This window comes from Dromaius novaehollandiae, chromosome Z, assembly GCF_036370855.1.
Source record: "Dromaius novaehollandiae isolate bDroNov1 chromosome Z, bDroNov1.hap1, whole genome shotgun sequence".
Lineage (NCBI taxonomy): Eukaryota > Metazoa > Chordata > Aves > Casuariiformes > Dromaiidae > Dromaius > Dromaius novaehollandiae.
In genome coordinates, this window is record NC_088132.1 from 28,578,165 (window position 1) to 28,599,163 (window position 20,999).

At 38.7% G+C, this 20,999-nt stretch overlaps 1 protein-coding gene across 5 annotated transcripts in view; it reads right to left on the reverse strand.

Moving 5' to 3' along the window:
- Positions 1 to 20,999, reverse strand: part of LOC112978774 (TLE family member 1, transcriptional corepressor) — a 78,476-nt gene that overhangs the window by 2,304 nt on the left and 55,173 nt on the right. For all 5 annotated transcript variants that reach the window (XM_064502285.1, XM_064502281.1, XM_064502284.1 and 2 more), the window contains 8 exons: positions 20,822 to 20,938; positions 17,642 to 17,695; positions 15,897 to 16,049; positions 14,913 to 15,057; positions 14,020 to 14,210; positions 12,502 to 12,578; positions 3,823 to 4,072; positions 1,803 to 2,050 (listed from right to left, as the gene is read on the reverse strand). In XM_064502285.1, the coding sequence (XP_064358355.1) occupies positions 1,803 to 2,050; positions 3,823 to 4,072; positions 12,502 to 12,578; positions 14,020 to 14,210; positions 14,913 to 15,057; positions 15,897 to 16,049; positions 17,642 to 17,695; positions 20,822 to 20,938 (1,235 nt within the window). The remainder of the gene's footprint in view (positions 1 to 1,802; positions 2,051 to 3,822; positions 4,073 to 12,501; positions 12,579 to 14,019; positions 14,211 to 14,912; positions 15,058 to 15,896; positions 16,050 to 17,641; positions 17,696 to 20,821; positions 20,939 to 20,999) is intronic.

Genomic DNA, 20,999 nt, shown 5'->3' on the forward strand with positions numbered 1-20,999 from the left:
TTCCTGCCAGAGCTCAAGGTAAACACTGTTGTGGTGTTAGTTTTGGACGCTCTCTGTGTGTGTCATCTCTTCTGTGACTGCTGATGGGCAAAAATCAGCCCCTCCCTCTGACTGGGCATGAAATACAACGATATTACAAAAACATGTTCCAGGTGCTAGAAGTGAATTGCATCACAGCTAGGCAGACAAATTCAAACATTTCCAACAGGTCTGAAAAGTAAGAGAGCTTGTGAGAACCCTGAAGTACACTAACTATACTTGAAAGCACTAGTGAACAACTCAGATGAAAATAAAACAAGTGCTCTGGGAAAAAAAATTCCTCCAATTTCAGAAAACAGCTTCTGGATTTTTTTTTAGCTGTAAGTCAGAACGATAAATAGTCGGCAGGGGAAGGGATCCAGATAGTTAAGGGCAAGCACTACTGGATCAACAAAGTTACATTCCCTATGGCAAGAGATCATCAAACAACTAAACAGTGCATTTTGTTTTAAAATCTTCTCATTAGGAATTCCCTGCTTTCAGAAACAAACGGTCAACTCAAGTTTTCCTTAATCCTTTGGCAGAAGACTTCTGAGGCTCCTGCATTTTTCATCAGCAATTAGCTTTAGGAAAGCCCTGTGCCTCAATGTCAAGAATAGGGAAGATAACTAGCTTGGGAATGAAGGGTATGAATTACCAAGAACTGCCACAGAAGGGTCATGCAGCACATCTTGTTTTGTAGCACTGGTCTGAAAATTCCATGTTATCAATTAGCAAGATCAGCAAGCAAGTGGTGGGAACACTTACAGCAAACACTTGAAAAAGTAAAAAGTAACTTGTACCATTCATTGAAGACCATCACAGATGTAGAAAGAATTCCCCTTTACCAAGACTAAGCACAAATATGGCAAATTGAAGATGTTACATACCAAAAATTTGTAGAAGTTTAACAGAAAGTCAAATTTGCATGCACATGAATATGAATCTCACTGCATAAATTTAGGCGAATTATTGATACACAGAAAACCCAGCTGAAACACAGCAGACAAAGCAACTTCTCCAGCCTATACATGCAAAGTTTTCTAGAAAAATCCCAGCCTTTCCCAATTTAGGCCTTCCTTTCCCAGACTATTCTAAACCACCACAACTTTGGTAAACATAAACCAAAATTTATCTTTTAGGTATCTTCCATCTTTTAGAACTAGTTGCTACAAGGCACTTCACACATAGCCCTATCTTTCTTTCGCAGTCGTAGTACTAATGCTGAATATTGCCCTGCCAGACACTTTAATCTTCTACTAAGATATTCATTAATCAAAGGTTTAACCAAAGATATTTCAAAAGTTTGATCACACTCTCTGCAACCCATTCTGAAAGTTTTAGAGATCGAATTCCCAAAAATAACCCTCAAATAGCTTTCCCCTGAATAACAAAACACAGTCCTTCATGCTTTCCTAAAGAACTGGAGGAATCTACACTTTCAATTGCTTTTGTGCAGCTTGTTATTTATCCTCACCAAATAAGTACTGAAAACTTCCTTACTGAATAAGGCTTAAAATGGGGCAAAAGAACAAATCTCAGTTTCCTACCATTCCTACACTGATTTCGACAGAGTGCAGAACAGCCCTTTATGTCCTGGAAGATGGACTAAGCTGAAGCTACTAAAGCTAGTTGCTACCCAACTTGGGTTCAAACTGCATTCTTTGGATAAGAAATACTATTTACTTTGCTATCATCAACCATTATACAGGGAGATAAATATTTATCTAGCTGTCCAAAGAGTAACTTTTATTAAAGTATTCCGTAAACAAGTAATGACTCACCTGACCAACGTCTGATTGTGCAGATCCCACACTGCTATGTTCCCATCACTACAGCAGGAAAAGCACACCTTGGAGTCAGGGCTGATAGCCAAAGCATAGCAGGCAGGGGCTGAAGATGTCAGCTCTGCTTTTATACGAGGAGTTGGTGCTGCCAGGTCCCATATGGATAATGTGCTGGCTTCTCCGCCAACTATGAGGGTGCATCCATCAGGCAGCAATTTACAAGAGCGGATGTAGTTATCTCTGTTCTGTACAACACAAATCACCTCTGTTATGTTAATACATGCCTGCCAATAATGACCACTGATATAATTCTGACAGCATCCAAATTTTAAAGAGGGGCTATTTTTCCAGTGCCAAACCACAGAAAAGAAACCAGCAGACCCTAAAGGGTTTCAAACACCTACATCTCATCACTAACCAGAGATTGCAGCTGCAGAAATTAAACTACAGATTTATATTGCCAGTCTACTCTGTTTTGAACCTGATGAATGACAATGCTTCCATCTCATTACATAAGACAGAGCCAAAGTAAGCTTCCATTTGTGCAAGCGCACTCCTTCAGCTAATATCACCTGCACCACAGGAATATTCCCGAAAAAGCAAATGAACTCTCATTTTGAGAAACCATTTATGAAAAAGTAGTTCAAGTCTCATGAGTTTGAGGTTTTGGCACTTTCCTTTAAACATTATTTTGCATTCACAATTTTTAAGTAAAAATATTGAAAATTTTATAACCTTACTCATCTTAACTTGGATTTATACTGGATTTATACTTTTTTGTTCAGCATGATTCTTATCGTATTGATATTAATGGTTTCACGTTTGTGACACAATTGCTGACTGAGAAGTACTATGTGGATTTAAAGGTGGAAAAAATTTCAGCCTTCACTCATGACAAGCTTGACTCCGTAAGTGTATTGGGTGTCAATTACTCCATACGAGCTGCCCAATTAATACAGAAGAGTTCTTTAGAAGACAGAAGAATAAGATCTGTAACTCAAAACAAAAATATACTATAGGAAGTCAACACTATGTTTTACTTTTTCTTATTACACTGAAGGAACAGTAAGCTGTGTGATAGAAATGCTGGCTGAGTTAGTGGCAGCCACACAACTTCATAACTTAAATGAAGGCAGCTAAGACTAGTGCATCCAGAGAAATATCTGTCGCAAAACAGAATACATATTCAGCCATACTTTTACTACTAGACAGCTAACATGGGGACGGCAGTAAAGAAAGGGCAAAGACTTAGAAAAACACATTTATTTTGATCAATACTTAAACCAATATTATTTCATTCAGAATACATATTGCTGAACTTTACGACATTAAGTCTTCTCAGTTCACATTTCACATGTTGGCCTCTTTCCAAATGCCTACAGTGGTTCTACTGCCAGAAGAACCTTTTGTTGAGGATCAGTGCATAAAAATTCTCAGTTAACTAGACCACTGAACTCCATTCTGTCTGGTAACCAGTAGAGGTGAAAACAAACAAACAAAATGCATAATGTCCAGAACAGCAACAAAAGTGTAGGAAAACTTAAAGTGACCTTGTTACCTTGTTATATTATTTCATTATATAATTGCTGTCTCCTTAAAAAAAGTCACTTCTGGCATGAGTTAAACACTTGGAAGGTTCTGTGTAGTTCTGTATAAGCCTGACTATATTCCTTTTAAACTTATGCAGCAGAAAAACCATGAACATGACTGGAGGGATGGGGGGAGAGGAGAGGACAAGCGCACACACACACACACACATTCAGGTACATTGTTTGCTCAGAAGTCCCATCTAATACATTATTTGACCCTTAATGACAATAGCTATCCCTAAACAAATCAGGATTCTTCCATTGCAACACCACCTGTTTAGTAAAAAGAAAAAATGGACAGCTAAAGCAGGAAACAGAACTGCCTGCTATTTCCTTGTAATATGAATAAAACCCAGACAAGGACAGCTATTTCCTTATTGAGTCTCCAAGGAGAAGTTACCCTTTTGCATAAGTTCCTGTTCACTTACCAGGCAGTCCAGCTGAGAGACAGGGCTCTTGTTGCCAGGCTGGCTGATATCCCACACTTTGACACAGCCCTTCCCACCCGTGTACACGTGTCTCGTGGGGTTGCTGATAGTAACCGCACACACGACTTCCCCATGGTTCAGAGTGTTGATTTGACGGGCATGGCGAGGGATTCCTGGACCGATGAGGGCATCAGGAGGAAAAGGTACAGGCTGCATCTGACCATCTGCAGTAACGTGAAAGGAGTATGCTCTTTTGGGGGGAAAAAAAGACGGGAGAGGAAAAGAAAAGCAACATTAACCAGTTACACTGCTAAAATGCACGAAAAAACATAGTATTCTGCAATTGCTTTCTTTACCAATCTTTTTTCACATAAAAATCAAAGCTACAGTACCACGTAGTGCAGGCCCAACCCCTGACCAGCCACTACATTTGCAGACTTCTTCCATTGGCCTTGCACCTGTTGCCCTGCAATAGAACTAGCCCTGCTGCACAGTCAATATTAAGCTTGTGCTCTGTTTCTACACCTCATCTTTAACATCAGCATTAGCAATGCTCACATGCATCTCTTTCGAGTTGGGAACTAGCACTTTAAACTGAAAACATAAACACGTAGAGTGCACGCACACACACACACCTTTCATCAGAAGACTGATACCATCGTCTCTTAATTATGTTTTCCTGAGTAAGTATTTTGGAAAAGCTGAAAGGCTCAGTTTCCCAGGTACTTTTGGCACTTGTATAACATCTCTTATTTGTATTCACTGTGTGATTTTAACTATGTGAAAACTGAGGGTTAAGGAGGTGAATATCAGCACTGAATAAAATAACAATAATAAATGAATAAATTAATAAAGCACTCCTCCTTGGGGACAGAAGTTACACAAGATATTTCTTTGCATTCACTGTGATGTCTTAAGTCAGCTCTACTCAAAGACTAGGGCCCAAAGAGCAATAATGAAGCTTTTGGATTTAGAGTTTTCAAATAATGAACATACTATCGCAAAAAGGCTGCTGTTTGTTACAATAGTGAGATCTTTTTTGCCTTTTAAAGTGCATACATAGTTCACATTTTTAGACATTCCTGTCACTTTTACAAAATTCTCCAAGAGCCCAAGGTGAATAAAAACGGCGAGATATGAGTTCTTTTACCACTGAGCTACCCTTCCCCTAGTGATACTTTTTTTTCTAATATATTGTGTTCTGAACTGTTCTTTTTTCCCCCCAAGTGCACCTTCCCCAGAAATCTTAAATCTTTGTTACTCAAGTTAAAATCTAGCATTGCATCAGCCTCCCCCAGACACAACAGTAGATGGTTCAACTTCACTCTGTTCTGAACAAGTATTTTCAAAGGACTTTATTGCACGTTCCCAAATATTGCACATTTTAGAAAAACAGAATGAGTAAGAGGCCCCAATCTGTAATAGACATCATAATGTACACCTGAGGTCCTTTCCAACTGAATACACCGAGAAGCAGAGCCAAACAGATGATGATCCTTTGAAAAGGACGTAGAAGAAAGCAGAGAAGGCTTACTCTACCTTTCTTTCATACAGAAGAAAAGAGTAGAGAAACTGCCCCACACAATATCACTGCTCTCTCAGTAGGGAAGGAAAAAAAAGGCTGAGGACCAAAAGTCACTACTATTAACCAAGGAGAAGAAAGGAAGAGTGCCTGCACATGCAATTCCTGCACATCATTCCTGTTTCATGGTCGGACATGTGAATTGAAAACATGCTCAGAGAGTATACAGAAATGGAGGATAAGCAAGCATGAAAGATGACAAATAAAAGGAATAGGAAATGCAAGATAAGAACGGAAGCACAAAGTTGTCTCCCTCATGACCATACAATCTGCGCAGCGTATCAGATGTAATTCTTCTCATGAGACCCTTTCCTTTTTTAGGATACAGAATTACAGCAATGATAAAGGCTACACTAGAAATCTGCACCATTTTTGTGAAGAAGAGTAGAGATAAAACTGTCTCAAAGCAGTTATTCATTAAATAGATGAGACAAAGGATGGGAGAGGAAGCAGAAGAGGAGTAGCAACAAGACTGCTCAAGGCTGAACAACTGCTTAGGTCCAGGTACAGAATCCAGCTACAAAGTCATTGCACTTAAGAGACTGGAAAGCACCACCCCATCCTAGACTACAGACCAAAGCCAGCTGCAGAATATTTGTTAGCAATAACAGTATACAGAACCACGCAACTTTGAAGTCTGCCCATGTTTTTAATTACTGATAGATGAAAAACAATTAAGCAAAGATTAAGCAATTTTTCCCATCATGATGAGTAATGCACCTGCACTTTTCCTTTTTTCTTTTTTTTTTAAAACATGTTACAGAAGATTATACCTTAAAGGTAGTTTTCAATTCACAATATTTTAAGAGATCTGGTGTTTTGAAATGCTTCTCTGCATATACATGTGTAGCTTCTCCATTCTTGGCTAGGATGGGAGGAAGACAATAAAATATTTTTCAAGTGCTTCACGTACACTGTACCATGATGAGGACTTTTATGCTCTGGAATGCCAATCATTCGACCCAATGTATTTTAAGCATGTATAAGTTTGCCATGTTAGGTATGCCATATTCAAAGTGTGGTTATATACACCATATTTCTACTTTCAGTTTTACCATCACCATCAGGCATTTGCTTGCAAGATTAGTCAGCACTCAGGATGACCGAATCTGAGGGCCTAGCAGATCAGCCACAGTTTCACACAAGTCAAGACAGCTTTTGCTACAGTGCAGGTTATCAGCAATTCACTATGCAAAGAAATGGCTACTCATTGCAGAGTCCCCTACCGACATAACCACACAAAAAATGAAATGCTGCTGTTTGCTTGAAGGTAAGTGGCATGTCAGGCTAACACAACCACTGTTGACATGTGTAACTTTTCTTTACTGGCACCTTTTTCTTTGAAAAACCTTGTATCATTTACCACACTGACGCTCCCTAGATAATGACAGCTTCCATCTTCAGAAGAACGCAGTACTAGCGGCAGCAGTTCAAATGACCATTTGCAGCTCCATCACTCTCTGCTCCTCTAGGCTACCTCTCCTCAGGTCACCACAGACTGCCTACTCCTCAGCTTCTGAGGAGAGCTATATTTCCAGGACCATACCTAAGTATATCGAGCTATGCATACATATAATTGGGAAATGACTCAATTTTTAATGCACTGAAGATATTCGCAGGCTTGAATCCTTCAAACTGACGTGTATTTTTGGTCACCCAACCCTAAAGGGGTCAATATTTACTTAAATTTAGTAAGTTTTTGAGTTCTCTAGAGCCTAATTTGAAGACTTCCCATCAGGTACCCCTTGACCTCCCAGGCTCCCTCCTCCTCAAACAGCTATGCACATTTGAATTCCGTAACACCGCAAAACTCTATCATGTGCATTTTTAAGAGGATCTTGCAGAACTCGCAGCTTACACCAAAAACTATGCTTTTGTCCACAGTACTCTGTCACTAGGAGATGACTGGGTTCCATGATTTTCCACCTCTGGTGAAATGGTTTCTAATATATTAAGATAGCCCCTCCTCATGTTGGGTTAACAAACACAGCAAAGGAAAAGAGTTCTTATGAAACATCTTTATAAGCTAACACAAAAAACACTAAGTAGATATTAGCCAATGAGTATATTTACACTTATAACTAATTGTATATTAGGCATTATTTACATATTTTCATAAGAACTGAACGTTAAGAACAAAGGATAACCAAGTTTAGACCAGTACAGAATAGTTACCGGACAAATTTACATGTCTCTTATTTAGGGGGTATTACATCCTCTCTAAATAAGAGACAGGCTTTACGACCCATTCTCCTTTTGATCTATTGCATCCAAAGATTTTTTTCTTTTTCTATGTCACAGAAGCACTGAGAACCTGCAGAGTTCCTATTACAATCTAGTAGGTTGTAAGACTAAAAAGCTTTTTGTAAGGCTAAGAGGCAACTCTGTTTACCGGCTTAAATCTGGCAATTTTGACCCTCCAATTCCGAAGTTCAAAAGTATGCATCCTCTGACATCTGAGGAAAGTCCAGAACAGCTTTCTCGTCTTCAAGGAGATTTTTAACAGTGGAGTCTTCCACGTGAATTTATTCCTCAAGAATATGGCAAATTGACTAAACTACCTATCTCTTAGTTCCTCTGAGTATTCAGATTGATATAATACATGCAGTTCTTAAAGTACCATGCCATCAAAACAAACAAAAACCCCCAGCTTCCACCTCATCCCTCCAATTCAAACAAAATTCCTAAACTAGCGCAAAAATACTCAAACTGCAAAACACAAAAGCAGGCAGTTCCTTCTGTTGATGACTGCATTTTACTTTCAGATCTTTGTACACCTGTTTATTTTTAGTTAAAGTTATCACAACAAACACTGAATATCCTTGAATATCTGAATATAGTATTTTACTATATAGGGCAAAATGTCAACAGTTAGTGATCAAGGTATTCACATAAGACTAACTAATCCTTTTAACTTCATAAATGGCATCAAATCATTCTATCCAGAAGTGGGGGGCTGGAAGGGGGGAAACCTGTTATTCTAAAATATAGCAAAATTAGTCTTCCTTTAAAATACTCCTCACTGTACATTCACTAAAAAAAACCCAAAGATCAGGAGAAGTGAAATCTTTTAATTTTTTGTTTTAAGCAATCTATTTTACGATTCCAAAACTGTATATTATTCCCTTCTGAAGAACAATGCTATTTGAACACAGTGAAAAGTCAACTTATAACTAGAATCTGCAGAGTTTACATTTACCAAATGAAGTCTTCCTTTTCTACGAAAATGAAAACTTATATTTCAACTCTATCTGATGTCTGTCTGTAACAACACTTCACACTCCAAATAAAAGCAGATTTGGAAAAACAGAAAAATACATTTGTGCTCATTACTGCCGTTACTTCATAATTTAAGACACCAGAGAAGCACGACTGTGGGCACAAGTCTGACCACTAAACTGGAATATCCATGCTCTGTGCACCATCCAAGTATTAGAGGTTGTGGTTCACATCATGGAGAAATTCACAAGAACATTACTTTACATCTGTAGAAGAGTAGAAGCTAAACAATTACTTCACTGGAAAGGCCATACAGAGCAAAACACATGAAAACAGCACCACACCAAGAATTTATAGTTCAGTGCATAGTTAAACATACTGAAGTGAAAAAAGGGCAGAGTGCAAAAATCAGACACCACATGGTCATGTCCAAAAATAGCACTGATTTCAAAGACAAAAGAATTACTGATTAGGTGATGACTCAAGACAACTTGGGGAAAAAAAACACAAGAGCTGCTAAGAAACAAGTAATGCACTGGCAGCAAGCAACTGTGAAACAAAATATTAAAATCTACTTTATGCACATTCATACACCCATATATTGAGTCCCTGTCCACCAAAGTAATTACTGAACAATAGCTGAGAGAAAACAAGTGTAAGATCACATAGCATCTTCGAAACAGTGCTGTCCCTGACCTGAAATATGAAGCCAAACATACCATTAGAAGGATAAAAAAAGTTAGCGATAGCCAAGAAGTGATTAGTCAAATGGCAATAGGCATTAACAGCAACTGAAGACAGAAAATTAGGTTATGGGTACACTAAGGTATCAAAGTAGTATCAAAATCCTGAACAGCTTCAGAAAATGCTTAAAATATATATATATATCACCTGCTATCAAATGCCAAGCCTAGCTCATTTGTATAAACAAGAAACTGGTTAAGACACTTCAGCTTTCTAGGCTGCTGCACGATTGCCCAATTCCCTCTGTACCACTGCTAACAAGGTTAGACTCCGAAGAGAGCAAAGTTGTCAGATTCACATTCAGAAACATAAAAGGATGCTGATAAAAACCTACATTTAGTCAAGTTACGAAACAAAGCAAGTGACAGACAAGCTTTTCAGGCCAAATTCCCTTGATAAGAGGGAATAAACAAGCAAAAGCAGGCCCAAGAGGCTACTAATTTTTCTAACAATCTAGTCATTTATAGAGATCTTGGAGTAAACAGGGGTTAAAGAAAACTGTGTGCTATCAGACATGCCATTCCTTTGGAAACAGGGGAACTTAATGTTCTCTTGGAAGCAAGGCTGAGTGAAAAAAAACAGCCCCAACATAACAACCTGCGGGAATCAGCAGACACATACAGCTGGGGATTCAACAGTTTAATCTGAAAACTTCTCTCTGTACCACCTGTAACAAGGCTCAAACTACAACTCCACAGCTCCTTTACAACAAATTCAATGCAGCACATTAACTGGTCTCTAGGATAATGCAAATTTTGAAATAAACCAATAATTCCCCTTTAGTCTGCCTGACTTCAACAAATGTAAATTGTATGGCTAACACAGGAGACTTTTCTAATGTGAATAAGAGATACTTTCAAAAGATGCTGCAGGCAGTAGAGAGCATCCAGGCAATTGTAGTCAAACAGAACTAAATTAAAGGCGATTCCAAAGCCATCAACAGAAAGGTAACAGTTCAGCTTCTGGCATTTTAGGTTTATCTCACAGCTAAGGCAAGCAAAGGAGTTGCTTCAGAGGAAAAAGACTGAGCCAGTCCAAGTAATGCAACTGCGAAACATATTACTGAACACATCAAATCAAGTGGAGAGCAGAGAAATATCAAAAGTAAGTGATCTAAAAAGCAGTATGAATAAAATGCTGAAGAGACTACATAAAATGAACAGACCAAATTAGGTACAAAATATCAGAATACAACATATAACTGTAAAAATGCACTGGTTTTGTGCCTTGATTAGTGCAGCAGCTAGAACCTAGCCTTATTCTTCAGAAGAGTTCTGACTGAATAAGAATAGGCTTTCATAGCTTTTAAAATATAAGATTGCTGGGGTTACTAATGAAATGAAAATTATTGAATGTCTGTGAATACGCTGGTTTAAAAGTAAAAAATTACAGCCAAGGGATTTTTTGATTTCCAAAAATATTTTATATAAGGATGCCATATTCTAGTTAAGTCAGCAAGAAGGCATTTGGCCCTTAATAAAGAGAACCTGTTTTCAGGACAAAGCATGTTCCTTACTGTACTAAATTTAAGCATACCACCATCTGATACATAACACCAACTCACAGACCCTTCACTTCAGTAATCCCATCAACATACCACCAGCTTTTCTTTAAGTAAATTCAGATTTAACATATTTCTCACACTGCCAACAGATAGCTAAGTCTGTTCTCAGAAGCATGGTGGATAACAACGAAAACACATTTAGGATGGCTTTTCCAATGTAAGAAGCCTGCTGTTTTCTTAGTGCTATGCAAAAAAAAGTAGGAGAAAACACATGCTTTACTGCCTGTAATCTCGTGTACACTTTTCAGGATGCTGGAATGATTGACGTTATAACTTATCACTAGGTATCAATGGGAGGTCAAAAAACAGATACACAGAAATCTGTGCGTGTGTAACTTTCACCACAGTAAGTGTTTCTTATAAACTCACAGAGTATCCTAAAAGTAAGTTTCCGGATTCTTCTGAAGCTGCAAAAGGAAAAGTGCAATCATACAGGCAGGCTTCACAGAAGCCTCACAGTGGTTTGGCACGGAAGACAGTATGTACCAGGAAAGCCCAACATAGGAAGCACAAAATGTTAAGTGGGTTTCAGAATTATCTTTGTACCCAGTTAAAGAAAAACCTACATTCCTGCTACTTCCTGTTGAAAGAGAAGAAAAGACTGGATGTCAAGCACAAGGGACAAAGAACAGGTTCTAAAGGAGTGTCCAAAGCTGCTCTGCCTTTCCCTCCCTAAGGAAACAGATTAGTTGAATTTACAAAGTACGTTCTATTTATACTTGTGTAGACTAGTTGTCCAGAAATATATATATATATATAAAACCCCCACACCCTCAGATGTAAGAGTTCATGTACCTCCATGACTCTACTACATATGGGTATACTTAGTCTCAGTCTACCATAGCCAAATTATGGAAGACCTCAACATACGCTGTTTCGGTGCCAGTATTTTAACATCAGTAAGCCTTAGTATCACAGAAGTGATTTATTCAGGCACCCTTTCACCGGTAGTTAAAGCCTTTCAATAAAAAGAAACTGCCGTGAAAGTCATCTTACATCTACACACCACCCACTGCACAACTGTTTCCTTATCCTTCTCCTTTCCAGCTGCATACTTCCACAATGTTTTTAAGTGCTTGCTCCGTTATGCAAGGTGTGCATCAGCTGCCGAAGTAACTGCTTCAGATACCCACTGTGATCAACAGTTTCAGACTCATGCCTGTTAAAACAGCTGCCAGACAAGGAGTCTGTGAATTTGTATTACACATTTATGCTCACTATAGTATGAATTTTAGTTTCAATCTGTTCCATCTTACCCATTTTACCACTGTCTACTACTTCACAATTTCCTTAGCTTCTTCTAGAAAGGAAGTAGTTTAAAAAAACACCCACCCTCAAAGGTGTATATATACCTTCAACAGCTTTTCTCTAGAAATAAATAAACGCACACCTGTTTCAGGAGATGACAGCTACCAGTTGAGAATTTACATGCTACATTCCTTATCAGAAGTCTAAAACAATGTCTTGGGAACAATCGAGACACTACTCCTATTGGAATTCTTGTTCACTGACACAAGATAACTTTATGCTCTCTAAATGTTGCAGACATTACCAAAGTAGAGTTACTTACGGTTTTCCCCCAGGAATCCCTGCTAGATTTGGAGGGATTCCAGGTACTCTCATGTGAGGAGGAGGATCAAACCCAACCTGACAATGAAAAATCAATTAATCTCACATTTGCAATTTCTCATTTAACAAGTCCTTTTTCTTCACCGCCCAAAATGCTATGCACTTAAACAAAAAGAAAAACTTAACTGCAGGATTAGAGAAATAGATGTAATTTTGGGGGTGGGGGGGAGTATTAAAAGCAAGAGGTTTTCCCCATACTTGCTTCTGACAAAAGTATTCATATTCAAATAGAAAACCAGTAATGTATATCAAGTATCCACACCACGTAATAAAGCATAATACAAAGATCCTTGAGCTCACACTAAGCTAGTTCCTCCATTGGAGGCCATGTTGTGTTGGCATGTGGCCAAATCAGTGCTCTTTAGCTCTTGTGACAACTAGCACTTACACATGCAGACACAGCGCATTACTCAAAAGCAGCTTCAGGCCCCAGCTAGAATCTCCATATCATACTGCACCGCACTGTGTGGGCACATCAGCTAACAGATCTCTCACTGAGCTACGCTGCAGGGTACACACAAATCCATCTACAGCTTAAACATATTACATAGGCTCTCTTCACACGCTGCAGTTCCATTAAACTTGTATCCTGAATAAATATGTACATCAAATAATCCAAACAGGGATTGTGGACTAAATACACTTATTTTTTTCTTCTGATACAGTTTACATGAGTTACATTTCTTATTGCTTTAAGGAAAGCATATGCTATCTAGAATTTCCACTTTTTCAAATAAAAGCCCTGTTTTCCAGTTTGAAAAAGCAGCCTTACCCTACAATAACAAGGAAGATGACACAATCTTGCAAATTTGCAAGTAGGTAAGTCTGTGCATATATAAAGCTGCCATCAAGCTCATATGTTTGCAGCATCAGGCCTTTAGGCTATTCTGCTCAGTAGCAGCAATGACTGCCATGTTCCATTTACTTATTACACCACCCACAATAGCAACAAGGACTATTCTTAACACGTTTTATCACAGAGCTTCAGGACATGTACCAACCACCTTCTCATACTGATTTCAATAAAAAACAAAATAAAGTCAGAAGTAGATAAAAAGACTTCTATGTGCTTTGAGATTAATTTGGGACATCTGTACAGCACACAAATCTGATTCAGTAAGAGAAAAACAGATGTCCAGAGCACCAATGAAGTGCTTTGTAGCTACCAACACTACCTTTTCATTTAAAGCATAAATAAATAGTTTGGCATTTACTAATGATCCAAGGCACCGATGAAGTTTAATAAAAAAAGGAGACATACATAAATACACTGAGATTCTCTGTTTTCAAGGTACAAGCTTGTGTCTCCAGGCATGCAGCAAAGTGAAAGACACAGTGAAGCAGTCAAGCCTCTGGTGTTGTTGTAACTTGGGAATCTGACAATGTTAAATGAAGCATGTAGCTCTTCTCAGTGAACCACAACCCACAAGACTGAGATTGCAAGCAACGTATGGCCTACCATAGGAGATCTTCCATAAGCAACCACAGCAGCTGCAGCTGCAGCAGCGCTCATCTGGGGGGACATATTGTGCAGACTGGCATAGGCTGCCCCTGGACTGGTTAGCTCTCCATTCATGCCAGCATGAGGTACCATTCCAAATGGAGCAGGGTACGGTCCAGGTACTGCCAAAGGTGTCCGCAGACCTGCAGCTGCAGAAGAATGAAATCAAACGACTTTTATTTTTATTTCCCTGCACACAGAGGAAAAAAGTCCTCTTTTCTACAGTACCTAACCTTCCCCCCTTTACACACACTGCCAAGAAACATTGCCATATTTCATCACTACCACCTCCTTTTACTCAGTGTAAATAAGGCCCACTGAAGTCTGAACTTGCTGATTACTTCTAACAATCTCTACCAGCACTGCCTATTTCCATCTCTGTAATATTTCCCTGTTTACATTAATCGCTCCTTTGCCAAATTAAGCACTAAAGCTGACAGACATGGTTTACACAGCTCGTGTCTGAAGCAACTGCGCTGTACCAGCCTGAACAGCAAAAGTAAACTTCATCCTGCATTTGTCAAGATTTACACTGCAGCAAATATTAGTAGTCTCAGACAAAGACTGGAAAAGAGACTGCATTCAGAGTAAGCATTAGAAACTTCTGAGAAGTCTTTCTATATTGCATACACTCTCCGGATTATTTGTAAAAAAGACAGAGACAAAGTAAACAAAAGAAGAACACAAGACAGAAAGATATTTGAACTCTCGATAATCCAAACATCTGCTTCTCATCAAGCTTACTCTTATTATCAGGAATAAAGCAATACACTTACTTAATATTCACACAGAACTACATATGTAAAAAAGATTAATGCTGGAACCACAAAACACAAGAGGTAATGCATTACCAGCTTGGTTAACCAGAGGGTCCATTGTTGGAGGCTTGCCAAGGCCTGGACGAAGTCCTGGAGTTGCACTAGTGCCTGGGGTTGGCACATCACTTCGAGGAGTTGGTGTGCTGGATTTCAGAACAGGCGTGCTGGCTTTTTCATGCTGGTATCATTAAACAAATTAAATGAGTATTATTTTTAATCCAGGCCATATTACACAATTTATCACAACAGCAGCTGGGATGCTGGGCACCTACTACGTATTCCCTCAGCCAATTTTCATAAATCCACCCAATGCTGACAGCATTAACTTGCGAGAGAGAAACGCTGACCTTTTCTATTATTGCCAGAATTCAAATAAGCACAGAGATGTAGAAAGTTATTTCTCCTTCCTCCACTGGCATGAAAAAAATGCATGAGCTAACTTTTCTTCAGGACGGTACTGTATGCAACATCAATTCATTTCAGTTTGCAATCATTATCGTCTCAAACATTACTGGACACAACAGATCTATCTATAAAAGCGAAGTACCACCATAGTTGATGATATCAAAAAAAGTGATACTCTAAGAGTTACAGAGAATCTGAATTATTAATGATTCTGCAGAAAGAAAATTTTCAGAGAATAGCAGTTTATTTAGAAGAATGTAAGAGTAGCCTGGAGAACTTCTTAGTGGCTATGTGCAGATCTACAGAGGAATTAAAGCACAAGTTATTGCTCAAAAAGAAAGCAATGCTTAAGCAAATCTTGTGTGTTATGTAATAAATTTGAAACTTGTTTGATATAAATGCAAGAAACGTAAGAAATCAGCATGAAGCTGATGTTATTGCTGAGGAGGAAGGCTGAACAGTACTGTAAAGATGAGGAAGAACAGTAATCAATTCCAGCTTCAAATGTTTAAAATAATATGCTTTCTGCTAAAAATGGTTGCAGGGCGAGGAAGCAGACCTTACATGCAAAAAGAAAATTTCTCTGGACTACAGACCGCTTATAATACTCACCAAACTCATTTCTTTGGATTTCAGGGAAGTGGAACTTCCTGAAGAGGCTGTAGATGCTGGACTGCTAGAGGCATCCTTCTTCAGCAGGCGGTTTTTATCTATTCCATTTTCACGTGGTGAATGAGCAGGGCTTGCCCGTGGGGAGGATGGATCCTAAACAACAGGAAAGAAACAACGGCACAGAAGCACGTTACGGGTTGATACATAAAGAGCACTAAGGAGTTGGGGGAAGTAGGGAGGGGAACCTAGAAGAATTCAAACAGTAAGTTCAAATGAAGAGATATTTTGTTGTCTCTACACAAAAGATTAAAACTTTTTTGGTTTAGTGTAGACATAAGTGAGCGCATATAGTAAGCAATCTGGATTTATTTTAGATTGCATGTAACTGTAAACTGTTTCCAAGCATAGAGTTTGCTATCTAAGTAAACATAAGTACAATCTAAAAAAAGTGTGCATGGCAAGCAATAAGAGCAAGACAGACCAAGAGTAATAGTAATAAGTTTACACAGTTTCCGTAGGTCCTCCACGTACTGCTAGTGAACACCAAGAATTTCAGTAATAATCTTTCTTAGGCAATATATGCTTTCATCATCTCTACCTTCAGAGGAAGTGATAGAGACACATGCTTTATATGCCGTAACATCTATCTGCTACTTCTTTCTAGGTATAAACTGTAATTGCATCACTACTTGCATCTTCAGAAAAAACTAAAATCATCTCTCAAGTAATTATCTTTTTCTCTTCCAGAGGCACTCTCTGCTTTTACTTTATCCTGAAATAGCCTACCCAGCAAGCTACAAAGCCATCAAAGCGCTGCAGGTTCTCTATGCTCTTTCTGCTCACAAGAATAGCAGCAGGGAGGGAGGGAAGTCCTCATAAGAGGGCAGTAAGTCTACTGATTGATTATGGAGCAGTATCATAATAACCAGGGCTTCTGAGATCATTCCTAAATCTCTAGTTGAATATCCATTTTTCTACTTGGCTGACATCATTTGGGCACTTGGAGCTGCTAGATACACTTCCTCTGTCAGCTTCTGTACCTGTGCTTTTTAAAGAGCATCAGAATCTGTTCTGGCATACTCAGGCTTCCTAAATTTTTCGGCTGTATGAGATAAAAGACAAAGGGGAAGGCCAGTCCCTCCACCTTGGTGCCAGTACCAAACTTCTATTCCGGAGAAGAAAGAAAGAAAGAAAGAAAGAAAGAAAGAAAAAAAAAAAAAAAAAAGGCTGTTCTAAGTGGCTATGGTCTGGGAAAATTTTGCAAACAGAATTTGGGACAGTTTAACTGGCTTCATTCTAAAATAGATAAGCATCTGTGGCAAAAGTTGTCTTTAAAGTAGGAACTTAAAGACATTTGTAATTTTAAAGCCATCAAAAGTGTTATTAAAACTACTGTGAATAACTACGAGGTCAAATATTGTCTTTCCTTTTCATTTAGGGACAGTAGTTTAAAAATCTCAGCCCTCTACCTGCATCTCACCACAACTCTCCCCACCATAGAACAGCTGTGAAATATAAGAACACAACTGCTGAGAGAACAGATACGGATAAAGCAGCAGCAGAAGCAGCAGAGAGGGCAACCAGATAAAACAAGGAGAAAGATATAGTAACTGTGGTATTAACAAGAAAGGAGAAGTTGTGAATACTTTAATATGCCCACATAGAGTGTTTCTTTCATCTAACTAAATGCACTTTTCCTTTAATGTTTGGGCAAACGTTAAGACTACAAAAATGAAAAAAGTTACCTCATTGGATACATCTACAACCAAGTTATCGTCACTCTTGTCCCCATCACTGTCCTATTAAAAATAAATAAATAAAATCGTTCATTTCAATTCATACATTAAGAGCCTAGAGAGAAAGACTAGGCATCTATTCAGACATTTTATTGTTTTTCTTAAACAAAAAGCAAAGAGCCTTTCTTTACTTACTATTGATAGGGCAAAAAAGATGAAAACAGGAACACAACAGCTTTCTAGTGCTTTTAACAATAAAACCTAAATGAGGTAGGACTAGTTTAGTGCCAATCTTGCCATCAGTCAGAGATGGTCCAAAACCCCTCCTGATTACCGTCATAAACAGTGTTATTACTACTATTAAAAAAGAAACTACCTCTATTCATCCTGCTACTTAATCTTATGAGAATTATTGCTTAATGTGTATACCAAAAAACCCACCAACCATGTCTCAGAAAATTCCATTAACTTGACATTTGGTTTATGAATCAATTCCTCCAAAGTGATAGGACAATTCTTCTCCTTCTCCAGAAAGGAAAGCTTTGAAAACAGAAAGTTCTGGGGAACAGAAAAGTCCAGAAATGCCAAGAGACTTCAACATTTCTGCCTAGCAAAACCAAAACACAGACATTCTCAAATTGAAATGTTTTATTGTGGCTTATCATGGTGAATTTTGACTCAGTTTCACTTTAACTGCTGTTCATCTGGGCTGCCTTAGTGCCTGAAGGAAGCTGTTACTTAAATGCCTTATGTTCCTTGTCTCCAAAATGGGCTGGGATCCCCGTTGGACATATCCACATGAAAAATTGTGGTCCAGTGATTTCCACCACCATGGTGGCTCAACCAGAGGGTAGACTTCACAGAAAAATTAAGGGAACGACAAAATTTAAACTTTGCCAGGGGAAAGTTGGACATTTCCAAGGAATGTATTTTTAGTTAAAAAGTTTCTAGGAAAACAAGTCAGACATGCAAGATTGCTCCAATTGTCCCCCATGTCTTGAATTATATCAGCAATGCTTTCAAAGTATCTGGGCTATCACACTTAACTCTGGCAGCCAGAAAGGAAAACATCAGTTCCTTCCTTTAACTCCAGGACGTAAGTGTTAAAAGAGCAGGGGGTTTCACCCCTTCCCTTTTGCTTTAGCAGCTGAATAATGCTTTTAAGAAATACTGCAAGCACAGGAGGCCCAAAGAGTGCCACTGGAGACAGAATGGTGGCTCTATTTGTCACTCGGGAAGTTGTCCATCCAAAGGGTGCAACAGGAGAAGAAACAGGGAAGCTCCAGACCCAGGTATTTGCCACCACTTGAAGAGTACGAAGCAAACAGAAGGCGAGAATAGGTTAGAACATACCTGAGCATGTGGGAGACCTGCCTTAGCCCACTGTGGGGGGACATCTGTTCACCAGAAATGCTGCCCTTAATGAGGGCATAGTTACCAAGCAATGACTAAATGCACTTAGCTGATTTTCTCATGTGAAATAGAAGTTACTGGGATTGTTAAAGGTACCTCCTATAGTTATTATTTATATCAGAAGATTCTCCAATAGCTAAACAAACTTACAGGTTGAAACTATCCAATTCACATCAAAATTTGAGTCAGAAAAGAAAATTGTGAATTTACTGCCTTATTTCCAAAGCAACAATTCCTACCACTCATTTATCCCCCTTTTAATAAAAGTTGTTCCTCCTTGGCCCTCCAAGGGACACTTCTAAAAAAGCTGGTAATCAGCAACTCCATGTTTGCAGTTTGAAGTCAAGGAACCTTTCAAAAGAGAAACCTGTTCCAGATCAGAATAAATCTGAAACTTTCATATAGCTTTGTTTTGCTCAATTCTTTATTTTGTTGGTGACTTAACCTGTAAAATCCATCTCAAGAAAACAACATGCAAGACTACACATGTAAAACATGGGTTAAAAAAATGACAAGAAAAAAACTATTTCTACAATGAGATATCCTTTCCATTCCTTTCCAGCAGAAATGAAAAAAGCAGCAAGTAAGATTTAAGTTTTTATGCAGCTTGAGCATGCTTAAACTTTAACTATTTAGGATGAAAAATAACCTTAGAACTTCAAGGCCTCAAAGCTGAGGGAGCAACATAGGGAAGTTTGCCAGATACTTCCGTAATCAAAACTAGGTTTTTAGAAAGTGGTGGAAATAAGACTCTCAAAGCTGCAACAGTAATACAGCACCACAATGTGCAGAAAGGGGAAAGTAACCCAATCCGCTGTCAACGGCTTCACTGCTCAAGTGTTATTGACAGCAGGCCTTCCTGCCCACAGATATCCTGGGTCCAAGTGGAAGAGAAATTCCACTTCCAGATATTGATGAAATATAGTAGCACCTCGTTTTCTCTTGGGTTTCAGTGACCAGCAAGTAATTAGCAATTAAAGTTATTTAAAGCGGACACTTCAAACCACACTAATACTATGCCAAAGAATAACTTTATTTGTTAGATTTAAATTCTACTTTTCAGTACTATTTCAGTTCAGATCAGCCCTATTCTAAAGCCTGTTCAAGCATCATCCGGTTATTTGGCTATGCATTTAGACTTGAACTTGAAGCCTGCCTCTGAGGTTCACGTGGGCCACTGTTCTACTGAAGTGCCCCTTTGAAATGGAGAGATAAGCAACATTTGTCAAAATGCAGAACACAAACTGCACTTTTTGCTTTAGTTTGCTTTCTACTGAAACTGTCACATCAACAAAAAACAAACTTCAGGAAGTTGATACAGCCTTCAAAATGCATGCAATTTGCCCTAGTAATTACTACTTAACATGGTAATAGTTAATATCAGAAATCTACTAGCTTCCCCTCTCTCCCCCATCCCCCAAAAAGTCAACAAAAAGCTCCCATCTCCAACAAACCAGCAGCACAGTGGCAGGTTTACAGCAACCCAGAAAGGATCTTTTGCTGAAACTTAGAAATGGATCCTTCGAACATTTGTGAATCAGAAACAAGTAATCCTGGCTTCTTCTTGCCTGTTGAGGAGTATAACTTGGCAAGAGCCAGAACTACTGAGTCACTGCGCTTTCCACAGTATGAATAACGCTCTCTCTGGCACATATATTCGTGTACTACACCAGTCACATGAAACCTATTGCCTTGTTCTTCACAGCTCTTTTGCTCTTCATACACACACTGTATCCGCAAACAAATTAATCAGTTCTTTGACATGGATTTGCTTACATAGTGGCTGGAATCCTTATCATCCACCTTTCTCTTTTTGATGTCATTGGTATATTCAGGCCCATTCCTGCGTTTATCTGTGCTTCGCAGGCTGTCCGGGACCAACAGAGAATTACTCTGTAAAGACAAAAAACAAGGTCAATCAAAAAAATTCCTTTCAAGATTCCTTTGTATATGC